The sequence below is a fragment of the Pieris brassicae genome, chromosome 4, assembly GCF_905147105.1.
Source record: "Pieris brassicae chromosome 4, ilPieBrab1.1, whole genome shotgun sequence".
Classification (NCBI taxonomy): domain Eukaryota; kingdom Metazoa; phylum Arthropoda; class Insecta; order Lepidoptera; family Pieridae; genus Pieris; species Pieris brassicae.
This window is the reverse complement of record NC_059668.1, coordinates 2,343,727-2,370,537: the sequence shown is the minus strand read 5'-3', so window position 1 is coordinate 2,370,537 and position 26,811 is coordinate 2,343,727. Positions and strand designations below refer to the sequence as shown.

Below are 26,811 nucleotides of genomic sequence, written 5' to 3'. Positions count from 1 at the left end.
ATTCACTTCACCCATACCAATTTATATGATTGTAAGTATACAGACGTCATCAGACATTTAAAAAATGTAAACGTAAATTTCCTTAGTTTTTTGCAGGATTATTAACCTTTTTTTTTTGCTAAAATTCGTAAATCGGTAGAATATTATCCTTCATTAAAATAACCAAAGCAGGAAACTGAGTAACCGACGATTACTCAAAAGTCACTGAGGATAGGGACGCCTTGGTATCAGCTATAAGTGACCAAGTACTTAGAGCTATTAAAACTGAACTGCCGCAGGTGATATCTAGTATCATGAAGACAGAATTATCATCTGTTAAGAATGACTTGTTGGATTTTCGTCAATCTGTTGATTTCCTGAGCACAATGCATGATGAAATTATCTCCGCGATAGATACTTTAGCCAAAGTTAATGCATTAATTTCTAGGGAGTATTTTGAACTCAAGTCCACTGTATCAGATCTATGTGATCGCCTAAATAATCTGGAGCAACATACGCTCGAACACAATTTGGAGATGCAAGGTGTACCGGAGCACCAAAATGAAAATTTGCCTAATCTTCTGAAACAATGTTCTCGTGTAATAGGTCATGATTTGAAAGAAGATTCAATAGTAGAGTGCAGTAGTAGAACGCAACTCGTAAGAAGGCGAAAAAGCTTTGATATAAATTTACATGGGTAAAAAATGGACGTATATATGTTAGAAAAACAATTGATTATATATATATATATATTGATTAAGAAATCGCTATTCTTGCCTTGCTCTTCTAATTAGTTAATACCATCAGTCCATACTCAAATACCCATAACGGGTAATAATAATTGCATAAATACTTAAAAACTAAAATGTCTCTTAAATCTATTATCAGAACATAAGAGCTTACATACATTACATACATACATTGCTTAAAAAAACTATGTTTTCGTTAAACTGATAATGAATGTTGCATTTCATAATAATTTCTCATCACTTTACTGTTCCAATACCACAAATAATTACTCTACTAACTTTCCGTCATCAAACTAATGTCTTGGTAATTTACAAATAACTAGAGAGGAACTGTTAAAAAAGTTAGATAGTGTCGATCTCTCTAAGGGTGCTGGATTTGATGGTATCCCACCTATCTTTGATCGTTTTTGCTCTACTGCTCTTGTTACACCGTTATTGATTATATTTGAGAAACCTTTGCGAGAGGGAGTATTTCCTAGCCAAAGTTACACCAGTTACGACGTTTTGAATTATAGACCCCCAGGGGTCAAAGTTAGTTCCTTTATTGTTTTTGTTATTTGTGACTTGCTAAGCAAAATTAGTAGGGTTAGTTAGTAAATGTTTGGCATATGCAGACGACATAATAGTTTTCAGACGTTTATCGGATGAAAAAGATTGTGAAGCCCTCCAATCGGATATTAACTATCTCTGCCTGGTGCGATGAAAACTCTATGGCTCTGAATATTAAGATGTGCCAGTACATTTACAAATAGTAGGAACCCTATCCAGTATAACTATAATGTTAAGGGTATCCTTGTGGATAGAGTTAAGGCGATTCGAGACTTGGGAGTAATATTCGACTCTGTTATGTTATTTAGACATAATTATGATCATATCTGTAGTAGAGTTAACCGGATGTTGTCCTTTATTCTTAGAGTCGCTAAACCGTTCAGGCGAGCCGAATCCTTGATTGTCTTATACAGCTCTCTCGTGAGAACCATAGTTGAGTACTGTTAATCTGTATGGGCCCCGATTTACAAAATTCATACAGATAGATTAGAATCAATACAAAGGCGGTTTGTTATGGCCTTATGCGCAAAATAAATCAATATGACCAGCGTCCAATAAGTGGGCACACTTTCAGATGGTAAATCTTAAAACGAGGAGGTAGATGAGCGACCTAGGCACTTTGTATAAAATAGCAAATGGCTCACTTGACTGCTATATTTTAGATAAACTTGACATCAAGGTACCGAGGCATTTTGTGTGTATCCCACAACTATTTATGATACCCATAACTAACAACAATGTATCCCAGAATGGTTCGCTCGCTAGAATGTGCATGTATTTCTGCGTGTTGCGTGTGCATGTATGATATTTTTCACAATAGTTTTTATGAATTTAAGATTATTCGCGGTGAAGATTTGACGACTGGCAACCTGAATAATTTATATTTTTGTCATTGAATTTAATATATGTATACTGTATGTAATAGTTAGTACTTGGTAAACAAGGACTGAAGACGCCACTGAAATGATGTGTACAGGTGTAATTGGACTTCAGGTTTACAATTGTTGTTTAGTTTGTAGTAACTTTATGTATTCAATCAATCTGTTGTCAGTATCTGTACCGAAAATGTAAAAATATAAGAAAATCAAACTTTCCATACATTATTTCTCAGCTTATTTGATGAGGCTAAAAATTAACATATATAAATAATAAAACAGAACCGCCATTATAAAATTTTATTTACAAATACAACTTTATTAATTCGTCACTAACTGCCGAGGGTGTAAGAATACCCAAGTCCGTAAAGAGTAATGTTATATACGCAGGAGGTGTATAGTCGACCATCGGATGTTGTTTTGACAAGTTGCCAGATGCGATGACACTTGACAGATACTTAAATTCGTTGGGCACATCTTGTTGGTTCAGGGGATATATTCTTGAGAATTTAAAACTTTCCGTCAGAACATAGACTGGCTTCTTAAGTTCTAAAGCCGACATTGCTAAGCAATAAGTTCCAATCTGAAAACAAAAACTTTAAGGTTTTCTATCAAGATTTCATTTCATTCACATTTATATTACTATTGGGTGTCATCTGTATAAATATGCTTTAGAAATGGCTGCAATAATGGAACCATGTCAGAAATCTAAATATGTACTCGTGATGCATAAAATTGTATATTATATGTATTTAATTGATATTATTTATATTATGTCTACTTTATTAACATTTTAATCGACACAAGCAATTTTAATACCATACAACATTCACGTCTACAGCCTTTATAGCGATGCTTAGGCAAGATCGAGAGGCCGGCCTTGTGCCAAAGGAAAGACGGAATTGCAATGATGGCGGCGAATATATGGAGATTGCAAAAAATTTAAAGTTTGTTGAATGCCTTGCTTGTAAGGGTTACTCAACGGGTAAAAGCTGTCCACATAAATAAAACTTTTATTATTAAGTCTGTCTGTTAATGCCTGTGTCATAAGTGTTTGTATTTTTTATGGAATAAAGATATATCGTTAAGTATATGTATAACATGAATAAGTTCAAAATATTAGAGTATCTCAAAATTTAAATCTACCAGCAGTCTAAAACTTAGTAAATTTGACATAGGTACAGATATTAGTAACTCCCAACTGTGAATGTGTCCCTTGGAAGGACATTATACGGTTAGTAGTCTCTGAAAATCATCTTTCAATTAAAATATTACCTTATTTATAATTCCACCACTCTCAGTGACACCTTCAGCCCCAATCATCACAATATCAACTTGTTCCATGATGTAGCCTAGAGCTGAATCAAGAATGAGTGTCGCTTCAATACCAGCCGCTACTAACTCTTTGTGCATTCGCTCCCTGGAATATAGATTATACTTAAATGGTATATATGATCAGTTGATGCCTGGTCAGATGATGAGCTGATGATCAATAATACACAGACAAGATCCCAGAGTAGACATGACAAGGGGGATTACTGTTAATTGTAATGACTTACTTAAAATGCGATATTTACGAAAATCTAATTAAAAACCACAAGTTTACTTTTGTAGTAAATTTGTAATTGATAAAAAGTCATTATCATATATATTATTTTATTTTATTAGAATTAGTACTGTTACTTTATATGTATAGTCTAAACTCTGTTACTTATAGAAAACTAATAAGTGTCAAAAATATTTATTCTTAATAAAATAAAACTTTGTCAATATAAATTTTTAAATAAGAAACAGACCATATTTCCATAATAATCTCATATGATTTATCACTTACCCACTGTTGTCAGGACAAGAAGATGTAACAAACACTTGGAATCTTTTATTTGCTTTTACAGCTTCCAGCATTGCAGCTAGTACTACTCGGGATCGAGAATGAGTTAGTATTTTCTAAAATTAACAGATTTATTAAAAACATTTCAATGCTTATAAAATTCTTGACCTGGCCATATAAAATTGTTTTGATGCCTAATTGGATGCAGAAAATATAATAATATATTTTTAATATCTATACAGTAAATTGTATAAATGTATGAAATTCTGTTATTTTGTAAAATTAATATCACATCAAGGGTTAAGTCTTTAGGTAACTACAAAAATAAATATTTACTAACACAACCATCACTAATGAATGGCAATGCCTCCTTTGCTACTTTTCCTCTGGCTTCAAGCAATGTATCTAGAAATACTCTACCACGCTGTAACATTATCCGCTCACATTCTTCAAATGACTGAAAAATTTGATGAATATATAAATAACAAAAAATTGTCAAAAGGATTTTCATTGTGGTTTGAAATTTATTAATTTTGTAGTAATAGTGAAAAAGAAGAGAAATAGAAATGCATGAACATAAAATTTAAATTACAGAACAGAATTGTAATGAACTAAATTCGAAAAATATGATCAGAAAGTTAAGGATACCTATATTATCAGAAGGATTTAAACTAATAACAACCATGTAAGGTTGGTATTAGTCCAGTAACCATCATCTATCTCAACTCTTATATTTATGGATGCACATAAGAATAGAGACAGAGCAATAATAAGTAATCTTTACTGGGGCTAGAATTTTAATGTACTTGAAAAAGGAATACTTAAAATAGCTTTATATTTCTCACCTTAACATCTAATTTAGCAAATGTAATAAAACGCATGAAGAGCTCACATCCTGATGATATAGCAGTTACAGGCTGATCACAATGTCTCATTGCATCTACTGCTAGTTGCAGGTTCAAATCTAATTCTCTAACTGTGGCCACTGAAACAGTTGATAAATTGATAAATCATTGTATACGAACTTAATTTACATCAAAATATTATTTTTTATTATTCCGTACTACTACCATAAAGAATATTGTTTCCAACTCAAGAGTACCAGATTGTGTTCTGTTGTGTACCCTAGAGCTAGACTATTTATTTGATTAGTTTGCATTCTGGGGGAGTTGAGGAGGGACAGAAAGCTTTCCAAGAATCTATTTTCCTATAAAGAGAAAGTAAGTGAAATGAACATGGAAATATTACTCGGCTTTTTGGAACATAGAACTTCACCAATATTCACTGAATGTATATTGTCTAATTTGTTTAACTACTACAATATGTTGGATTTCTAACTAACCTTTATAGTTCTCTATGACTGTTAATAATGTTTTAATTGCTGCAACTCCCACAGATACATCCTCTTCTTCACGTAGGATTTTAAGAAAGATTTCTTGAACTTCTGAAATAAATAATTAATTTTCAAATTAAGTTTACTCTTGTACTAGTAAGTATCTCTGATAAACTGCAGACATAAAGATTTACCTTCCTTCTTCATTTTAAGTAGTATTTTGCAAACAGCTTATATGAGGAATGAATCAGAAATTAATAAGCATTTCTTTTCTTATTGCTAACAAAAAATTATATATTAATGCGATATTGTATTGGAAATTAACTATAACTTTTTGTAAATAATAAAACCTAACCTAAAGGCTAATAAGTAAAAGCTAATATGACAATGACAAGCCTTTGTCAAGTGTGACTTTGTCAGCTGTTAATTTTTTCATAACTTATATATGCATATATATACCGCCAAATTTAAATTTCTACTTGTGAATATTGTAATGTGTTCGCTTAAAATGTATTACATTTATAAGCTAACTGAAGGATACCTAGTAATTTAGCAAATTACATGTTTTGTAAAAATATACGAGAAAGCAAAGACTTTGTTACATCTATTGAAGTAATATGCATGGATCATTGATAGATTGTTGGACAGGATAGAAATTCTCGTGGACAATATTCTAATAATATTAGTCATTAATATTCTCTTGGACCTGTAACTAAAGCGTAGATATTCCTACGACCACTGGTATTCAGTTATCCAGTTGAACACATTTTGTCATTTCCTAACGCATGTCTAAAGGTTTTCCTAAAGATACGTTAGAAAATAGTAAAATTTTAATGTTCAATCTCGATTGGAGGGAAAGTCATGGCCACCGTCTGCTGGTTTTGTTGCAATAACATTGCGATTATAGTAAGACCTGCTTTTGCATGGCTGAGACGTATCAAACGTTTCCTTATTTTTTCAAACTATCATTACACAAGCCAGTTTCGTACTAAATTTAAGAAGTTTAGTGATTTAAAATGGGAAATTCAGCATCACTTAAAGTTAACGACAAAAGAAAATGGCAGTAAGTTTTCACTATAAATTAATTGAAAAACCCTAATGACTAAATATATATAAATATTATACTAAGAATGATGGGCTAAGTCGCTTGTACATTGCATCAGAATTTTGTTAAATAAGTTTGCCCCAGAAGATTTTAAGAGAGATTAGAAGGAATTATTATGAAAATTTTAATATTAAAAAATACTTATCACTTAAGGAAGTTAAATACGGCTTAAGGTCTAACATAAACGGCACGTGATTTTAATATTATATTCTATCGTAATGTTATGCTCATATTTATAGCTATATACAATTGTAGCGTTATAAATGGTTCTGATATAGTTATAGACTATATTGATCTTTATGGATAACATAAAGCACAAGCACTTAAAATAACCACTTAAATACCCGTAGTTACGATGACTACTTATTTTTCTTTTTAAAAGTAAAATTTTAACTTTTTAAGTGCAATAATTAATAGCATCTATATATATAAAATTCTCGTGTCACAATGTTCGTTCCCATACTCCACAGAAACGGCTCGACCGATGCTTATGACTTTTTTAATGCATATTCAGGAAGTCTGAGAATCGGCTACTATCTATCTTTCAAAAAATCTTTTTTTTTTATTTTTAGACAATTTTTTTTTGTTTTTATTTTTTCATGCTATAGCATATATGATACACCTCTTTACGATCAAATCCTATTTTTATTATAGTAGATAGGTTATTTGAACTAAAAAAAATTTTTCTGGAAATAATAAACATGGCAAAACGACGTTTGCCGGGTCAGCTAGTATATATATAATACTAGCTGCCCCCGTGAACTTCGTTTAGCCTAAATATTTTGTTTACTACATACCAAGATATGGAACATTTTGCTAGATCCCAAAGGAACTGGTTGCTTTTGCGAAATAAACACGTAAGTACTAAATAAAACTGTTTTTCAAATTTATAAATTTTTTTTTGCAATTCTTTTTTATTTATATATACATAATATTATCATGTAAATAAATAAAACAACTTATTGTTCTTCGTAAATCCGGTAGAGCATCGAATGAACAATGGACAATAACTGCATTTCAGGATAGCATTGTTAGCAAAACAATATCTGAAAACATTTTCCTTGTTTTCTACCCAGATACACTACATACCTCCCTTCTTCTTCTATTCTTCAAGTTCTTTATTATGTTTACTTAAGATGTATAGACGATTCACGTCTATTTCAGAATTCAGTATATCTAGAAAGTGATTCCCTACAATGAGAAGAAAAAACATTATTACCTAAACTATTACTATTGTCTTCAAGCCTTCACGTCATATATATTTAATTGACGAAGGTTAATAGTATTGGTACAATCGGGAGTGTGCCATTCCTTAAATTGCTCTTTTACACATCTCACACTTTATCACAATTATCAACTAGATGATAGAGATTTTGATTGAGAAGAGATAAGAGAGAACCGCAGATTTTTCCAAAATAAAGAGTATAGTATAGAGACTGCAAAAGCCTACTATTTTTTCCCATATAATTAACAATAACTATAATAATTTATATATAATAATGTATTTTAAGGCAACGTAAATAATGGCCGTCAAAGTTTGCCTCTTTACGTTTAGGTAATCCAAAGCACCTGTAATTTAAAATTGACAAATAATTCGAGCACCGCATTAATAAGAACACGGCCGTTTTAAAGCGTGACGACCCTGACTTAGCTGTGAAGTGTCTGCTAAATCTAAGCACTGCATTAAGCTGACAAGGGACGTAAAACGTTTTACAAAAAGTAAGAAAACTTAAATGGAACTGGACTAACAAAGTAAAATGGACCAAGGATGTAATAGAGTAGTACCCAAGGAACGGGAAAAGAAAACGAGGAGGTCAAATTAAAAGATGGGAGGACGATCTACCAAAATGATGGAGAAATTCTCCCAAGGATAGAGAGTCGTGGAAACAATTGGGGGAGGCTTATGTCGACAGACAACCTGACCTAAGTAGTTGCTAATAAATTTATTATTTTGCTACGTGAATTAGATTTAGGAATACTACTATTTTATAAGAATAGCATGTAAGTTAAAATAATCAGCGAAAAAAGGGTTATTATTATTATTATTCGCTAAAGAAAATGATTTTGTGTCAATTAGTTTATATATATAAAAGGACCATGAAAATATATGTACATATTCATTATTAGGCAATCCTTGTGTTTACGAACGGTTTTTCAATACTGTCAAAGTAGAATTACATATTCCAGATACCCTTACGTAGTGAATAAAAAGCAAAAATGAAAGTGAATAAACCTTGAAAAAAGCACATAGATAAAGCAACTTCCTGCCACATGTTTCTATCGGAAGTTGTGCAGGCCTAGGCTACATATAATTTAAAAGGTTGAGCAAAGCTGAGGTTAAATGAGGCTTTAAAGGTTGGTCATACACATAGCATGACTAGCATATTGTTACTTATTGTTTTGTGTATTTTTTCTTTAAATACAAAAATTTTTCGGAAAATTTATACCAACTAAATTCAACAATGCTACACTAGTTCCCTCTTGTGTAGTGTAGCTGTAACAGATTATGTTGGAACGGTAGTTACGATTTTTTTGAATAAACGGATGGAGTCTTGTCTATGATGTTCAAATTGATTATAATAATAATTATAAATAATCGGATTAAAATTTGAATTAATAAAAATAAATATAAGTTACACATTTCCGAGAATATGTGCTTCATCGACTACTATATTGTAGATTATGTAAATAAATTTACTGGTAGGCATTATTTAATTGTCAATTTGTATCTTAGTGTAAAGTCATGGGCTTAACAGTTATATTACGAACTGTTATTACGTTGTCATGATGAAAGTCATAATATTGTTTAATTACCTCAATGCCCTTGATATCACCGAGACACGGGAGAGTCACGAAGATCGCAATAGCGCTTAGATATGCCCTGATAACGACTTCTACTTAGTATTATATGAAGCACTTATGTTAAATTTTCCAAGAAAGTCTTATGTAGAATGCCGCAACTATTTCACAGTTATTACTAAATTATATTATTAAAAAACGAGATTGTTTTTTCTTATATTAATACATACGTTATACACACGCAAATATCTATTTTACTTATATTACCCTATAAATTTTACCTTATAATAGAAAATGCGATATAATAATATCGCATTTTCAGATAAATGTTCTTGAGATTTCTTTGAATGGGCTGTTTCAATTGTTAATAGCGAGACTAATTAGTCTTAGGAAATGAATTATACTTCTCTGTTATTTTACTTTATTCCTTAAATATAAAATCTAGAACGTTCTGGTAAAATTCAGAGATTTAGTGCTTATAACTGACGTAAGGCAAAAACGTTTTGGATTTGACATACGAAAGCCATGCTTGCGGCTACGTGTCGACTGTGAATCTGAGTATTATGAATAATTATTAATAACAATTGGTGTAGTTGAAAAACTGTTTCTCTTTTTATTGAATATGTAAAATTTCGATGAGAACAATGTTGTGTGTACTTTTACCTTATACCCAAACAAATGAGTTTATAAAATTGAGTACAGTTTATCAAATATCGTAGTCAAAACATTACACAATTGTGAAGGAATTGTAACTTGGTAATATATACTGGGCAAGTACGAGTATATAGGGCCTTGTGTCTTCAGCATGCGACTCACATCTATGAGGTAGTAGGTTCTTACAATAACTGTGCCTAAATAGACTTTCTGGTTTTGTGCGCATTTACCACTCGTATAATAATTAATGAACGAAAACTTCATGAGGAAATCGGCATGTCTTAGATACAGGAATTCAGATTAGATTACCTACATAATTCTTAGAAAAATATATTTCGTGCCAATTCTTGAGGCTGGCCGGCAAAGAGGCCGAGGAAGGCCGGACGCAACGTTTGCATTCTATTTCATAAAAAAATGTTTTAATTTGTTTATATAGAAGTCTAAAGCCCAGACAGGTTTGCTGTGCTGGCGTTTTTTAAGTATGTAATAGTAGATACTATAATACTAGTAGAGACAAATACACTCACAATGAAATCGTGCTTTATTAAAATCTATAAACCTCATACAATGTCTAATAATAATTATCGATTTTCCTGTAGTTTTTTTTTTATAATTTAATTGTTTCGTTTTTTATATCTCTTCGCGTATGTTTTGTTTTCCTATAAGTGCTTGTCACATTAACAATTGCATCTCAATTCAAAAATTATCAATCTTGTACCAATACCGCCGAGCCGACCTTTTATAAATAAATAAATTATTAAGAGTTGCTTAAACAATGATTATTTATACACGTTATATTGTGAAAATTCATAGAAAAAATACCATACACAAACTCGTACCACAGATGAGCATCCTGCTCATTTGCCCCCTGTTATTTAAGAAATTGTCATAGTGGAAGGTATTCTCTTAGGTACACATGGCAGCAAGGCAATCGTTATTTAATAGCTATATTTTCAAAACATTTAATGAAATTTGAATTTTTAAAGACTACCTTTAAAGTCGACTAATCACTTCTCGTATCGCATCTCGTGCTCACGAGTTAAAAGGTTAAAAATCACGATATAATACTGCGTTAAATTGCTTATTGATAAGTAAAACTACACTATTTAATGAGATTATTCCGGAAAATTACTCCAGTGATAATTTAGAGAGCTCTCTAGCTCTCCTTCAGTTTCGAAACTTCTTAGTTTTCCTTTTGTTAGTAGTGATATAAAACCTCTTTTCTGAAATGGAATTCCTTTCGCGTAAAGTGAAGTCAAACGGTCAAATTGACACACGTCAAGCGAATGGCGCGACTGTAGGCCTCCGAAATAAACGGTGAGCGTATTTTTTAAATGCCCGTAATGAAATTATAGTGAGAAAATGGGAAAGCACCACATATACACGATATTAGGTATATGTTATTTAATAAATGTAAATTGGTAGGTAGCAATCTTGCTTGAGATGCCTTGATAATGTTATAGTTTCGCGTGTTCGTGGTCTATCAAACCTAACGTATAGAAGAGATAAAATAACACCCCCATAGTGACAAATATTTCCTTTAACGTTGTGTTTATTATTTTTAATTACTTTTCTGCTGTATAGGTTTGACACGGTCTATAAAAGGTGTCTGCTTGAAGCCAAGAAGAATTTGGTAACTTTTTGTTTGTTTTGTTTTTTAATTTTATAGTTGTTAAAAATTCCCACATGTAGCGACTAAATGATAATTTACAAGTCATCATTATGTAATGGCGTGGAAAGGTCAATAAAATGTATCACACTTTATGGTTTTTGATTACAATTTATAAAATTAATTTTCACAACGATCATTACAAGATATTACTTTTTAGCAACGAGATCGTTACATTTTAAATATTTCTTTTTTTGAATTGTTATTTTAATAAAAATGCTAGAAATGTATGTTTAACATTATCTATACGTTTCGGATATTTATTTCTAAGGATTACATTACATTTTACAAATTACAATGAAAGCTACTAGTCTGGTTTACGGGAGTACAATAAAACTTCTTAAACACGCGGATTTATTATCTCATTTGTTTTAGAGATGCTGGGGTTATTACAATGAAAGCTACTAGTCTGGTTTACCGGAGTACAATAAAACTTCTTAAACACGCGGATTTATTACCTTATTTGTCTTAGAGATAAAAAATGTAAAAATGGGGTAAAAAAATAGTATTAAAAGTCTTGCGGGGTGTAATGTGTTTGAATCTACCTATGGGATATGAATGACGACGAAGGCCAAGGTTGTTTTCGATATCAAATCCCAGAACCAGTCTGTTGCGCAGATCCCCTTTAACAAGGACGTTGCGCCTTTTTAATGCTGTTATCGACATATTTATATGTTCGCAGAGTGAATTCACAGTAGCGTTTATATTATGTGTGTAATATTATATTATTTCTCGACATTATCGTATTGACAAAGTCTGTAATACAATAATAATGTTTGTAATAAAATTATTAGCGTTATGTAATCTGCGGTTTACATATATCTCCATAGCCAACTAGATTTTTAAAGGTCTTATGCAGTGAACCTTTGTTCGTACCAAGAACGCTATTTTAGTTTTTACCCAATTCCACCAATCTGTATTTGAGTTTGAAATATCTATTTTCAGCAAATGACGTGTCCTTGCGATAGGGAAGGGCAGTGTGTCCTCGAGAGTAGTCTGTTTAGGAATAGGTAGGCCTCGTTCCATATTGAATATCATTACATTTTTTGATATTGACTGTATCCAAATCATTTGTTTTCTTCCGCGGCTTGGACTTTTTTAGTAAAGTGAGCTTTTGGAGTTTTGAAGTGCAATCGTATATAACGCCTGAACTATAAATATATAATATATAGTTAAACATAATGATATTTTACAGTTCGTTTTCATGATTAGCGTGAAATTGTATTTTTTACGTATATAGTGTTAGATTATTATAATTATTGTTTAGCTCATGTAATTACGTAGTTGTACAAAACTAAACATTAAGATCATATAGTTATTAGCCTTCCTTCCTTATTTTTGTGGTCTGTAATTCTATAGCAATAACCCAGTCAATAAACTTAGAATACTTTAATTTTTATAATAAAATTTATAAATTCTTATCAAATAGGTCAGAAAAATAGAAAATGCATAGTAAATTAACCACAAAATATTATAATTCAGATAGTCAGGTTAACGACCTAGCGCCATCTCTTATCACAGGCAGGAAACCGCATATCGTGGTTGATATCTCGGTACGGTGTGCTGAAAATTTTCCTGCTTTCCCAGGAGTGAATCGGCGATGAGTCCAGCGCCCCCCGCGCCGCGTGACAAAACTGGCGTACCATTCATTGCTGGCAAACAGTCGCTTGCTGCCAGTGATTGGACGTGTACGTACGAAATGGATCGCGATCGCATTGGTGTTTGGGGCTCCGGGGACGGGCAATCCAATAGCCGGTTATCCGGACTCGACCGTCTGAAACATCCGGGACTGAACAAGGTGAGTTGCATACTATCATAGCGTTTAGGCCATGATGGCATATTAATTATATTACGGAAGTGTCCGTCAGCTGTACTATTGTCATAACAGTGATATTATTCAGCAAATCTTTGACGTTAACATGAATAATGCAAAACTAAAAGTTCACGTGGTGTCAACAAACTTTAATTATTCGAGTAATCCATCTAATTGAATATTGGAATATTTTACTCAAACAAAACTATTATATTACATTTTTAATATAGCAAATATACGTCCCTTGGGTATGAAATCTTTTTTTAACATGTGGTAGGTTAGATGTTAGTCATTAGTATCATTGATCATGGGTTATGAATTCATATTGGGTTCAAAATATAACGGTGTCAACCCTCACAGTATAATCAATAAGTCTAGTACTTCAATACACATTCACCCTACCACTCCGGTAAGGGTTGTATAAAGTGCTTTGCTTTGGATTTATTGATTGTAAATTCATACAGTAGTCATTATTTTAGTGTTTCAGTAAAAACAATTCGCATACGTTTTAGGTATATTTATTTTTTCATTAAATAAATATGACAAAAAAAAACTTTTATTTAACCATTTCTTGAATTATTTATTATATTTTATGATGTTAATTATATGTATTTTAACAAAGGTTAGCATTGGCAGTAGATGCGTTCTTAAACATTGAACACATAAAACTTCTAAACTGAAAATATTTTATGTGAAAAGCTATGAGAAAATAAGAAAAGAAAATATAATTCTCTATGTTACCCATTTTTGTCTATTAAGTGTGTATTAGTAAATTTGGGAGGCTGCTATGTGGCAGTGTGAGTGTCTAAGTTTGGTCTTAATAAATAATGTGTTTTTTTCTTCGATTACGCGGTTTCAAAGTCGAGGAAATATTAATTACACGCTTAAACCACTATTGAAATAGGTTCTTTAAAATTATAAGGACACAAACATGTTTATAACAACATTCATAATGCGTCTTTTACACACCCATACGCAATATTTACAAAAGTACCTACGATTCAGGTTCAAGACCGTAAACATCTTAATAATTCTTAGCAAATATTCTTGTTGTTGTTTACAAATTCAAGTAGGTACTTAATTGTTTCATTTATCGCCTCTTCATTTTACATCAACGAATGCAACACTTCGTGATCACGATAACACTACAAAACTTGTGTTAGCGTGATGAACTAATCTAATAAGGGAACGAACATCTGTAGAAATTTTCTATTTTCAGAATGTTTATAATATTTAACCGAGTTACTACTTATTCTAATACAAAATTCGACCTATAAGCCTCAAGATAATATAATTCTACCATTATGGGAGAATTATACAAGTCAAGCTTAATAAAACAGGTTACAAGTTAAATGAAACAGGCAATCGTGAAAAGCGGATGTACAAGATATAAACGATTAAATATTTGCGTTATATGTCAACGGTAGAAAAACGTTTGTTGTTAAGGGATGTTGAAGTATATTGGTTTGAATAGGAAACAGGAACTTCTGACTATGTCCGTGTTGAATTTAATTTAAAACTTTTTAAAACTGTCATGGCTGGCTAAATATTTGATAAACATACTCTAACATAGGCTAGTATGGATGCCTATTGTCTATCCTCGCATCGATTTCCTTTTCTAATCAACGTTATCAGATATGATTCGTAATTAGTGATGTGTTCAAATTGGCATTGGAATTATAGTGGCATATCAGATATACTGATCTAGTGATAGGATGTGTTGCCATGGTTACCAGATTATGATGGATCGGTGGATTTAAACTGAGTTGTCTTTGTAATGTGGTATCAGTTAGCGGTGATAATTGACAGGTTAAAGTGATTTAAAGACAAGTGATATATGCATAGCATATTTTATGTTGATAACAATTTTGCCTTGTAATTCGTTATTCTGTCTGTATAGGCGAGGCGAGAGTATATTTCAATTTTTAAGATTACATATTTTATTAGTTCAGTTTTTACGAATGTCAATTGTTTTATCATATCATTTGATTTGATATTTATTGATTGCGGTGTAATACAAACAGATATCACGCATGATTATGCATAAAATATTTTTAAATTAGAAACCTTTGCATGATTGTACCATTTCTTTCTTGGGTCTGCGAAAAGTATAATAAAAAATTAAACTTTAACTTTCGTATGTACTATGTATTTTTGTATTAAGAAAGCCCCTCTTATTGTGAGAGAAAAGCAAAACAATTATTTTAATCGCTCACAATTTATGGCACTCGGGTCGAGCCTCAAATTTATCATTCGCTTAGAGAAGCTTTTAATAGCTCAAATCTGAAATATTAATTAATTCATTTAACATTCATATGTATTGTTGTTGATAAACTCGTAAAAAGTTTTAAAGTATTGAAAATCTAGGAAGCTATAACGTTATATTAATATTGTTAATCATTACGAGGATCGCATTTTAAGGGCTATTTGACAATTATACTTTTATTTAACATTGAAATCCGTGCTGAATGAATATTGATTCTGTTCGGTTAGAATTGCAGTATCAATTTAAGGTACCTGTTCAATTTCAAAGGAAGGTATTGAACGTAATCTCTGATAAATAACATACATAATAAGTGAAATATGGAACGTGATTGGTGGCAGCTAACACCACGTCGTGAAATGTACTCGGTTCCGGATTGCCTAGCAGCTCATGATTCACGGGTAATTTATATTTGGATGATGCAATTGTATGTTGTGAAATGTTAAGAATCTTAAATTTTTACCTGAAAGCGTATATTGTGTAATTGATTCTTACGCTGGCGTTAATTAATTTTTATTCAATTTTGTTGAATAAAAAGGTTGTACTTAGCATGAAATTGCGAAATAATCTTTTGGCCAAACGTTCATATAAACTTGGTTTGTCAAGTCCTGGTGTTTTATTGATACTCTAATCCAACAGTATTCTAAACCAATTTAACGCGGTAATTGGCACGGTACATCAATAATGAAGTAATTTATAATATGTAAAAAAATCGTCTAAACGTTAAGCCACTCATTTACCGGAATCTACTCTATACAGAGTAAGGTAATAGTTAATTTTGCTTTCATTAGCTAGCCTACAAACCTACATACTATAACTACGTCAGAGCCGTGCCTCCACTGAACGCGTATTGCATATTAAGCAATCATTTGAATAGGCGACGAGGCATTAATACGGGGTATTATAATGCTCACCTCGATATTATGACTATTTCGTGCGGGAATTATTGCTCAGACGTTGAAGGCTGGTTCAAATCGTCCGCGTTCCTTTCACCTAACAAATCTAAAAGACATTCATAACATCATCAACCCTTGGGCTTTGAAATGTCGTTATCGCTCTCAAAATGACAAAAGCGACAAAACATTCTTTCAATAATTGATAATAGTACTTTTTATGGAAAAGTAAATGTAATTGTATAGTTTAATACCTTAAACCGAGAAGTACTAATGAATTAAAATTAAATTTATTACGTTATTGATTCCACTTTCGATTATATGATGAATTATTTAATCTTTGGTCTACATATTTTTCTAGTTACATGTTTCTATTTTTTATTGAGTTCGTCCTTGAAACCCATAGTTAGTTAGATATTCAATAGTCTTGGTATCTGTTTCTTAAATCATTATTTTATGGACAAGTAATAAGACTTGCCTGATATTTTGTCCAAGTCTAGGGGGTGATCAATACCTTTTGACAGGAGAGTACTATATAATCGGGATACTAAATCTCACCCTGAGTCGCGACTTTCAATAAATCCGGTGTTAAAGCGAAATTACTCATCACGTCAAGTGTTAAATAAAACGTGAATTGTTTTTGTTACTGGAAAATTACTGACAATAGCTATTTTAAGAATATATGAATATAAATGTATCGCGCTATTGAAGGTCACAAATACAGAACATATTGTTGTTATAGATTCCAGTATTTGAAAATACTGAAGTACCGTTGGCATATGTTTTTTTTTATTGAACAGAGGGAAAATGGGCTGAAGGCTCATCTGATGTTAAGTAATACCGCCCAAAGACTCTCTCAATACCAGACGGCTCCCGAGTGCGTTGCCGGCATTACACTTTCGATATAAATAGTCAATAGAATAAAATAGTTATAATAATGGTGCCTTGCCCATATTTTCTTTAGGATTAATTACGATTTACCGGTAGTCCGTTTACAACAATTTATCTAATTAGAAAATCATAAATGTTTTAATTTTAAGGCTGTTTTGGCTCAAACATTTCTGAGATTACGTAATTAATTTTAGATTCAAACAACGTTATTAAATTTAAACATTTATAAGCGTAATGTGGCAATATTAGAGAGGTTTTTAATTACGTGAATAAATGCCGCTCTTTTGTGTGTTTTTGACATTTAATCTGAAATATGAATTATTTTTTTATAGGAAACATGTTTTAACTGTATTATATTGTAATTTATAGAATATATTTTAGTTAAACTGTAGGTATATGTGGTATAAGTATTATTTGTGAACGCGGTCGGTGGTTAAGATAAAATAAAAGGTTTATGATTTTCTAGTTATAATTGTTGTTAGCGGTTTTTGTAGGAAAAGATAAATAATGTTTTCATTTTTTAAATTAATTTTTATATTTGCCACTTAGGAGAGTTAGTACAATTGGTATTTGCTGTATTATGTTTTTTTAAAAAGAGACTTACAAGAGTGTAAAATCGGACCTAGTGTTTATATCCAATAAATTTTTCTAGTAGATAGATATATAATAGACAGAGGAATCAACCTTTCAAAGGTTATATTGGAATACATTCTTGTAACTTAAAACGAAATTTATTCTAGAACATAGGTGTGTTCGAGCCCTCAAGCAAGGTTGGTCAGATAATTAGAGAGTACCGTGTTATGTGGCCTTATATGATTATTATATACATATCAATGCCGATATATAAGCCGCTTGAAGCTTTGGCCTACATATGTGGTGTTGCCTCGGTGTATATTTTATCGATTTTATAAATGTTTAGTCATATTGTATCGGGTATTGATTAGATAGTATATCTAGGGATTTTTCATGAATATTTATATTAAACTATAGAGTTTTAAGCCGGAATATTTGGTCAAAAACAAAATTTTAACTATACACTCCGCACGACGTTAGTGGGGTCCAATATAATAGTATATTTTTTAAAGGCATGCAAGTGGTGTCATAATAATTTGTTAATGACTTTAATTATTAATAAAGATCTATAAAAATGTTTGAGAGACACACATTTCAGACATGTATGAATAGGCCCATTTTGTAAGTACAATACAGACACTGTATTTTATGAAATATATTTGAAGATTTAGATGAGTACCAAAAGTTTGTGTTGATTATTGGTTTAGACCAGTGGATCTGGTTTGACTAGACTAGACTAGAAGGCGGACATATAATCATATTAATAGTATTTTATTTCGTTTCATAACTAAGCGAATTATGTTATGGTAGCTCCTTGCTTACATAAAACAAAAATGTATTCATTCCATAGTGAAATTACAGGACATTTTAAATATCTACGAAAAATGGGACTAATATCTTACTGTTACCGATTGCTTTTACCGTGCGAGGTGAATCAAAGGTCATTAGCGGTCACCTTGATGACGTCACCATCAGCTGATACTTCCGCGAGGCCCGGTTTCGCACGTACGCGTGTCAAGGACATATAGAATTGAACACGTCATGGGTATTGTTAAATTAGAATATATGAGGAAAAGAAATGAGTTTAAAAGCATGCGTCACGAATAAGGATACATGTTAAGAATCATTATGCTTAAAACTATTTCGTTATTTTGACTATAATAATACGATTATAAATATATATATGCCATATAGGCAATTGTACGAAGGCCGGCTTGTTTACATATTTGCGTTGTTTTCATACTTCACGCAAATTTTCCACGCAATTTTGAACGAAGGAAAACAACGCATTGAAATTATTTAGTGATGGTAATGCAATGCATATTTTTTAAAGTATTAATATATTTTGTTGTCCCATTAGCTGATCCTGATTAACTTAAAAAAAAAACATTTAAAAACAGTTTTTAACGCGTTGAACGATGTACATTGCGTACTTCTTTCATTAAATAAATGTCGATAAGACTGAGTAAACACGAAAAACCTTCCTTAACTGTCCCAACCTCTTACTCTCGGGTCTGTTTCGGCACCTTGGTATGACCCGTGCAAAGTATTATACAAATAATAAACGTTCTAAAATTTTACTTATTTTTCAGGGAATGGCGTTCAGCATCGAAGAACGTCAAGTTATGGGAATCCATGGTCTTTTACCACCCAGGGTCAAGTCACAAGAGGAGCAGGTTCATCTATGCAAGCTTTCAATCGAAAGATATGAAGATCCTCTCAACAAGTACATCTATCTTATGGGATTATTGGTAAGAACTTTTTCTTCATAAATATAAACGGATAGGAGCAGTGTTGGCCTAGTGGCTTTAGCGCCCGACTCTCATCCCTGAGGTCGTAGGTTCGATCCTCGGCTGTGCACCAATTGACTTTTTTTCTATGTGCGCATTTAACATTAGCTCCAACGGTGAAGGAAAAGATAGTGAGGAAACCGGCCTTGCCTTAGACCCAAAAAAGTCGACGGCGTGTGTCAGGCGCAGAAGGCTGATCACCTACTTGCCTATTCGATTAACAAATGATCACGATAACCTATAAAGGTTGATGGCCATTGACTTTTTTAAATAAAAATAAACATTAACTTTAGTAGTAACCATTTAACTTCTGAACTCGGGAATAGCATTATAATTAATATTAATTAATCAACCGAGTGGTTTGAATTCAAAAGTTATCATAATTACCCGATCTTATTCGTAAGTCGAAGTTTTACAGAAAATCAATTAAAAATTCAATTTATATTGTAATTTTTACGAGTTAAAGTCTACCTTTTATACTTGTTACATTGAAAGCTTCTGCAACTGTTAATCATTCTTACTCAGGACCGCAACGAACATCTCTTTTATCGCTTCGTGGGTGAGAACGTAGCGGACATGATGCCTATCGTCTACACACCCACAGTAGGTCTCGCCTGCCAGAAATATGGACTTGTGTATCGCCGTCCCAGAGGGCTTTTCATCACCATTCACGACAAGGGTCACATTTACGACATACTTAAGAACTGGTAAAAAAATGTATTATTTGTTTTAACATCAACTCTTGAATTTGTATTTGTTATAAGTTATTTATGTTTTATCCCAAAGCAAATTGGCAAATATCTTAAAAGCCTTTTATCGGCTCCTTTGGCGAAAGTGTTTGCAGGAATCATGTGACCCAGTTTCATGTGAGCGTAATAAAAGGGAAAACGTTTGTTTGGGGATAACAAAGAACTTCGTATCTCCTTGTTTTGTTTAGTTACTCATGTCAGACCAAATGTCTCTTCAACAATACGAAATATTTCAAATTTTGTAAGCGCATTATTATCTACTTTACTACAAGATATGATAAACTACTTACGTACTCAGTAGTAAAGAAACGTATCTTACCTTTGATTACAACTGAGTACTACGTTGCAATATACAAAACAAAATTCATAACATTTTCATTGGAAATGAAATGTTCTAATTTTCTGCATTTATTATTTGTGTTATTTTATAAATGTTAAAGTGTTATAAATGGTGTTTAATATTACGCTTGCTATTATCACGATCTTTTTGTTCTAACTATATTGGATATTGTATATATGAAAAAATCTTTTACCGAGTTATTTCTTATCATCACATAAACAAGATTGTTGTAAGACAACATATTTGTTGTAAATGGAAATTAATTATCAAAGTACATAAAATTATTAAGTGTATAACTATACGCAACGTACCTATTAATATATGTATAGTAGTGTTTTGACATATATCGTCGTAGATAAGCCATTTTTTAGAAAGCTTGAAGCTTTTGCTAAAGTGAACCCTAAATTTGATTAAAGCACAGTTCGCAACCCTTTTAGCTAGAGAACCGAATCGTTATTAAAGCGATTAGTTTCTCCCCCAACGTGTACTTCACTCTTTAAAGCTATTAATTCAGTCGATAAAAGTCCCGCCAAATCAAAAGTTCAATTAGGGCAAACCCATAAAGAATATAGACAATGTAATAATGCAGGAAATACAATACAATTATAGTGAAAACTAATCATTTAGATATGAAAGTGTACGTATATATAACTAATCAAATACGATCTACGATATTCACAGTGTTCTTGCTGTTTTAGGCCGGAAACGGATGTGCGAGCGATCGTAGTAACTGATGGTGAACGTATTCTTGGATTGGGAGATCTCGGTGCGTGTGGTATGGGCATTCCTGTGGGAAAGCTGGCTTTGTACACAGCTTTGGCTGGTATCAAGCCGCATCAATGTTTGCCAATTACCCTCGGTAAGTTTACTTTATTTTGTTTTTAAGTAATATTGAGTCGATGGAAGCGTAATCGTTATTTGTTTTTTTTATATTTAATATTCAAATGAATTCACACACAAGAACAATAAGATATGAAAACAAGTTTTATTTATTACTACAGTTTATCAATTAGGGTTTTTGTAGTTATATGTCTTTATGATATACTTTCCAGACTAATAGGATTTTTTATAGAGAGGTACTGTCTATAAAAATTGAAACACGCCATACACGATTTCAATTAAAATATGTAACAATCGCTCTTATTATCACAGTATCAACACAATTTGAAAGAAAGAAATAATTATAAGCTAAAATAGTGTTTGGTTAAATAATGTTGCCTTTCATTAAACATAATCGTACGTATATAACGAAAAGTCGGTAAACTGCGACAAAATTATGGTGTTATTAAAAAATATTTCTTTGTGTAGGCTCAAGAATTTTCCGTCTTTAAAAAATCAATGTGTAATGCCCCTTTTATTAAAATAGTAAAATCGTATTTACTACTAACCATTGCGTGCTGAAAGCTTAATCAATTATCAACTAACCAATCAGTACTATTTCAGGAGTTTGATCGTATACACTCCAGTTTTCGGGAATAAATTTAGAATTGTAATAATTGAAACGTCACGTATGCTAAGTATTATATCTTATGGCAAATATACTAAATATATCGTGTAGGCCTCTCAGCTTTTATTCGTAGTATTTTTCAACAGATGTCGGCACTAACACACAAACTATGCTGGACGATCCTCTATACATCGGTCTAAAACAGCGTCGTGTTCGTGGAGCGGCCTATGATGAGTTTATAGATGAGTTCATGAAGGCTGTTGTGCGCCGATTTGGACAAAACTGCCTCATACAGTTTGAGGACTTTGGCAATGCAAATGCTTTTCGCCTACTTGAAAAGTATCGTGGCAAGTAAGTATAGAACTACAATATAATATTGGTTAATTTAATTGTAGATCTGTAAATATTTCAATAATCATTCAATCGCTACAATCATTTTAGGTCTAGGCCTCGATCAAATAGGTCAATCTAATAGGTAGGTGATCAGCCTACTCTGCCTGACACACGCTGTCGTCTTTTTGGGTCTAAGGCAAGCCGTTTTCCTCACGATGTTCTTCAGCATTCGAGCGAATGTTAAACGCGCATATAGACTATATTAGTGCACAGTGAAGCCACTATAGGCCAACACTGTCTAAGTTAAACCGTGAAATATCTGTATTTATTTAATGCTATCAAATATTTATATTGGCATAATATGATTTATTATCAGTCACACTTAAAAATAGATGCCGTATGTTAATTTATAGATATATTCAATTATGATAATACATATTTTGATATAGTATCTAATCAGAGCCCACTTAAAACGACATATAAAATTTCTCGTGGTTATTGTGTTTTTAATGTTCATCTCCTTTAAGGTATATGAGACACCCCATACCTGGTTCGATTCTTGGTGAAACAACTTGATAGGCAAAGAAGCTTTAACACCTTTCGTTGAAAAACGACCAATGAAACAGGTCTAACTAATTTGTCTCCTGCTCGGAAGGTTACTCATAATTTGACAACTTTTAAAAATTGTTTAAGAAACCGTGTTAATTGTACGTAGTACGTTTTTAGAATGAATAATAATTACACAGATACTGCACATTCAACGATGACATCCAAGGCACAGCGGCAGTGGCCGTGGCAGGTCTTCTGGCCAGCTTGAGAGTGACGGGCAAGAAGCTGTCGGAAAATGTCATTGTTTTCCAGGGAGCTGGAGAGGTGAGAAATTAATTTTTAGCTCTATAATTAAATAAGACAGACACATCTGCTCATATTTTAAAAGTCGGATGAGCATTATTTACCTTCTAAAACTTGTTTTAATTGGAAGTGAAGGTTATTCGTTATATGATTTATAAACAGAGGTATTTTGGTATATTTATGTGATAATTTTTTTTTATGAAAGCTTGCGCTAACGATATACGGCATACTGATACATTGGTAAAAGACTATTCAATTTCTTATAGGAAAACATGACATACACGAAGAGATACAATGTTAAACAAAACAATGACTAAACAAAACAATCACAAAAACGAAAATTGATTTTAAAGTGTGAGGGGACTATATTCAGACCTAGAGTATTTAATATTGAATAATTTACATTAAATTAAATACAACCGAAAACCTACAAGATACAACAAATCTCCTGCACCTAATACGTTTTTAACATATAACTTACCAAGTTCTGACTCTGAATTGTGTTTTGCAGGCATCCTTAGGTATTGCTGAGCTATGTGTAATGGCAATGATGGCCGAAGGTACAGAAGAAGCCGTGGCTCGCAATCGTATCTGGATGGTGGACTCCAAGGGTCTGATCGTGAAGAATAGGCCTGAAGGTGGTCTTAATGAGCACAAGGCGAAGTTTGCCAAGGATCACCCACCTGTCCGTACCTTAGCTGAAGTGGTCACTTTGGCTAAGCCATCCGTTCTTATTGGTGAGTTGGTATCAACAAAACTATTGATTAAATTTACAAATACCGTGATAATATACAAGTCCAATTGTAAAATTCTTTTGGATTTTTTTGAATTGGTCAAAAAGTCGTTCAAAAATTTACTTTATTTTCAATTATTTATAATTACATATTTTATAGTTTTCTTAAAACGTATATAACATAATATAAACGTATATAAGTATGTGTTGTTTAAGGTTATTACAATAAACAAATGCAGAAGGAATAGAATTATTTCTTAAAAACTTTTGGTATTAAGAAAACTTAACAAATCGAAGTATACCATATATGTATTTCCGACGAAACAATAATTGTTGAGAGTACACAGGGCTCACTTAACCTTAAACCTTAGTCACAATAGGTAGTCACAATCACTTAAAGCTTAGAATTTTTTTTGGGTCATTAGATTTTAGGTAAAATAAATTAGGAATACATTCAAAGAGATTATGGCGTCTAGGTGCTGCTGCAATTGGTGGTGCGTTCACACCCGAGATCCTTCGCTGTATGGGGGAAAATAATGAGAAACCGGTCATCTTTGCCTTGTCCAATCCTACCAGTAAGGCTGAGTGCACCGCGGAAGCCGCATACTCCAATACTGACGTGAGTCGAAATTTACATACATATCTAGTATCTGATTTCAATACCAGCTTCGTTAAACTATAACTACATAGATCTGGATTAATTTAAACCTGCCTAAAAGATATTATTATTTGGCATTGATATATATATATATTGAATTTAAAAAAAAAATTGTTAAGTGCATTCATAGTGTAAAAAACACTGTGAATGAATTTGGAGCAAATAATTTTAGTACAGAGTATATCGTATTATATTGGCACTAACATTAAATTAAAAGTATTTTTCGGACATATTATATATATATATATATATATATATATATATATATATATATATATATATATATATATATATATATATGTATATATATATTTGTTTAAATATTGAATATTGTAGGATCGTGCAATATTCGCGTCCGGATCTCCGTTCCCGGAATACCGCGCAAAAGACGGACGTATACTGCGTCCGGGACAAGGAAACAACTCATACATCTTCCCAGGACTGGCACTTGGCATAATTTGCGCGGGAATAGTTGATATTTCTGAGGACTTCATGTTGCTCGCTGCGGAGGTAATATTTAGGTTTAAGTTTTCTTTATTATATTTACTCTATTTTGTCTCGGAAATCGAAAGCATAAACGAACGAACGATACAAACAAATTTAGATACTGCGGCTTGGTCACAATATTTATGAATCATATATTTTTTTATATACGTGTTGTTTTCTAGGCTCTCGCTGACATAGTCTCAGATGATGATCTGAGCCAAGGCAGTCTGTACCCACCTCTAAAGGACATTCAGAACTGTTCAGTCAAGATTGCAAAAAAGCTTGTGGAACACGCGTACAAAACTGGTAAGTTTTTCTAAATAAATATTTTGGCTTTATAAATTTCATTACTAGATTTATGATTGTAACGAACAATTTCAAAAATTACCTCAATATGGATGACATTGAAATTCTTTCATAAGAATGCAAGATTATCCCTGAGATTGTATTTGCACTGAGTAATATAGACTTTAAATATTTGCAACTTATAGTTTAAACTAAATTAGACAGGGACAGGCCCCTAGACTTTTATTATAAGTTTGACTTTTCTTTTTATTTTCTGAATCTTGCAAATATTTTACTTATGTGTGTATAACGATTAAGAAATAGTAATTGTATTTTAATTTACTACTCAGATTAGTCATAGGAAAATATTTTATCCATCTGAAATATTGTTAATTCAGTAGGTACATAAAAAAAAAACAACGAAAGCGGAAAAATGGTTGAACATTAGTACACACAATTAATATTTGCCTTTATAAGGGTTTATGCACCAAAGTATAATATCACGGACAGAATCACACGTGTACATTTTTTTGATAAAGTATTTTTTTAGGTAAAGCCTCGGTGCAACCCCAGCCTGACGACACGGAAGCCTTCATCCGAGGTCAAATGTATGACGTTCGATACTCGCCCGCGGTACCTCCTGTATATGGCTGGCCTAACGACGAACCACATGTGCAACAAATGTAATTTCGCTTACTCTCCTTACTACATTGCTATACCATCTATTATGACTGCATGGCCCGAGTTTAAATTTTATTAATAGTTAATCCATACCTTAGAACAAAAGATATATAAGACACCTTAACGCCCGATATTACTACGTTTAGAAACCATCAATTGGGTAGCATTACTTAGCAACACTTTAAATGTTTAATGTCAAAATTTGTTAACCTAAAAAAATTTATTGCAAACTCTTACATCTGTCAAAATCAAACTAATCCGTCAAGAGTTTGACAGATAGATTAGTTTGCACTTCTCTCTGAATCTTAGTTTATGACTGCGAGTCTTTATTTCTTATGCCACGTAAAGATTTACCATGACCCATGGGTTGGTGGACTGTTTATATTTACACCCATTTTCACAAAATAAATCCGTTTAATTGTATCGTTTTTACTAGTGTCTATCTCCTTTTATCGCAGTGTGAACACAATTTGACAGAAAG

At 32.2% G+C, this 26,811-nt stretch overlaps 2 protein-coding genes across 6 annotated transcripts; one reads left to right on the top strand and one right to left on the bottom strand.

Moving 5' to 3' along the window:
- Positions 1 to 2,437: 2,437 nt before the first annotated feature.
- LOC123708938 (translation initiation factor eIF-2B subunit alpha) lies at positions 2,438 to 5,685 on the bottom strand. The gene is made up of 7 exons (XM_045659973.1): positions 5,511 to 5,685; positions 5,326 to 5,427; positions 4,829 to 4,968; positions 4,324 to 4,440; positions 3,987 to 4,099; positions 3,428 to 3,572; positions 2,438 to 2,735 (listed from the first exon to the last, which is right to left on the bottom strand). The coding sequence occupies exons 1-7, from the start codon at positions 5,521 to 5,523 to the stop codon at positions 2,457 to 2,459; spliced, it is 909 nt and encodes a 302-aa protein (XP_045515929.1). The 5' UTR covers positions 5,524 to 5,685; the 3' UTR covers positions 2,438 to 2,456.
- A 540-nt stretch (positions 5,686 to 6,225) lies between these two features.
- On the top strand, positions 6,226 to 26,762 carry LOC123708937 (NADP-dependent malic enzyme-like). 5 transcript variants are annotated; one of them, XM_045659967.1, is made up of 14 exons: positions 11,032 to 11,191; positions 11,459 to 11,507; positions 12,489 to 12,553; positions 13,131 to 13,341; positions 19,569 to 19,727; positions 20,292 to 20,473; positions 21,554 to 21,714; positions 22,449 to 22,653; positions 23,382 to 23,508; positions 23,999 to 24,224; positions 24,697 to 24,839; positions 25,215 to 25,388; positions 25,547 to 25,670; positions 26,200 to 26,762. In XM_045659967.1, the coding sequence occupies exons 1-14, from the start codon at positions 11,103 to 11,105 to the stop codon at positions 26,334 to 26,336; spliced, it is 2,052 nt and encodes a 683-aa protein (XP_045515923.1). In that variant the 5' UTR covers positions 11,032 to 11,102; the 3' UTR covers positions 26,337 to 26,762. The 5 variants fall into 5 exon arrangements, with proteins under 5 accessions (XP_045515928.1, XP_045515923.1, XP_045515924.1 ...); XM_045659970.1 differs by lacking the exons at positions 11,032 to 11,191; positions 12,489 to 12,553 and adding an exon at positions 11,202 to 11,267; XM_045659971.1 differs by lacking the exons at positions 11,032 to 11,191; positions 11,459 to 11,507 and adding an exon at positions 11,245 to 11,267.
- Positions 26,763 to 26,811: the final 49 nt, after the last annotated feature.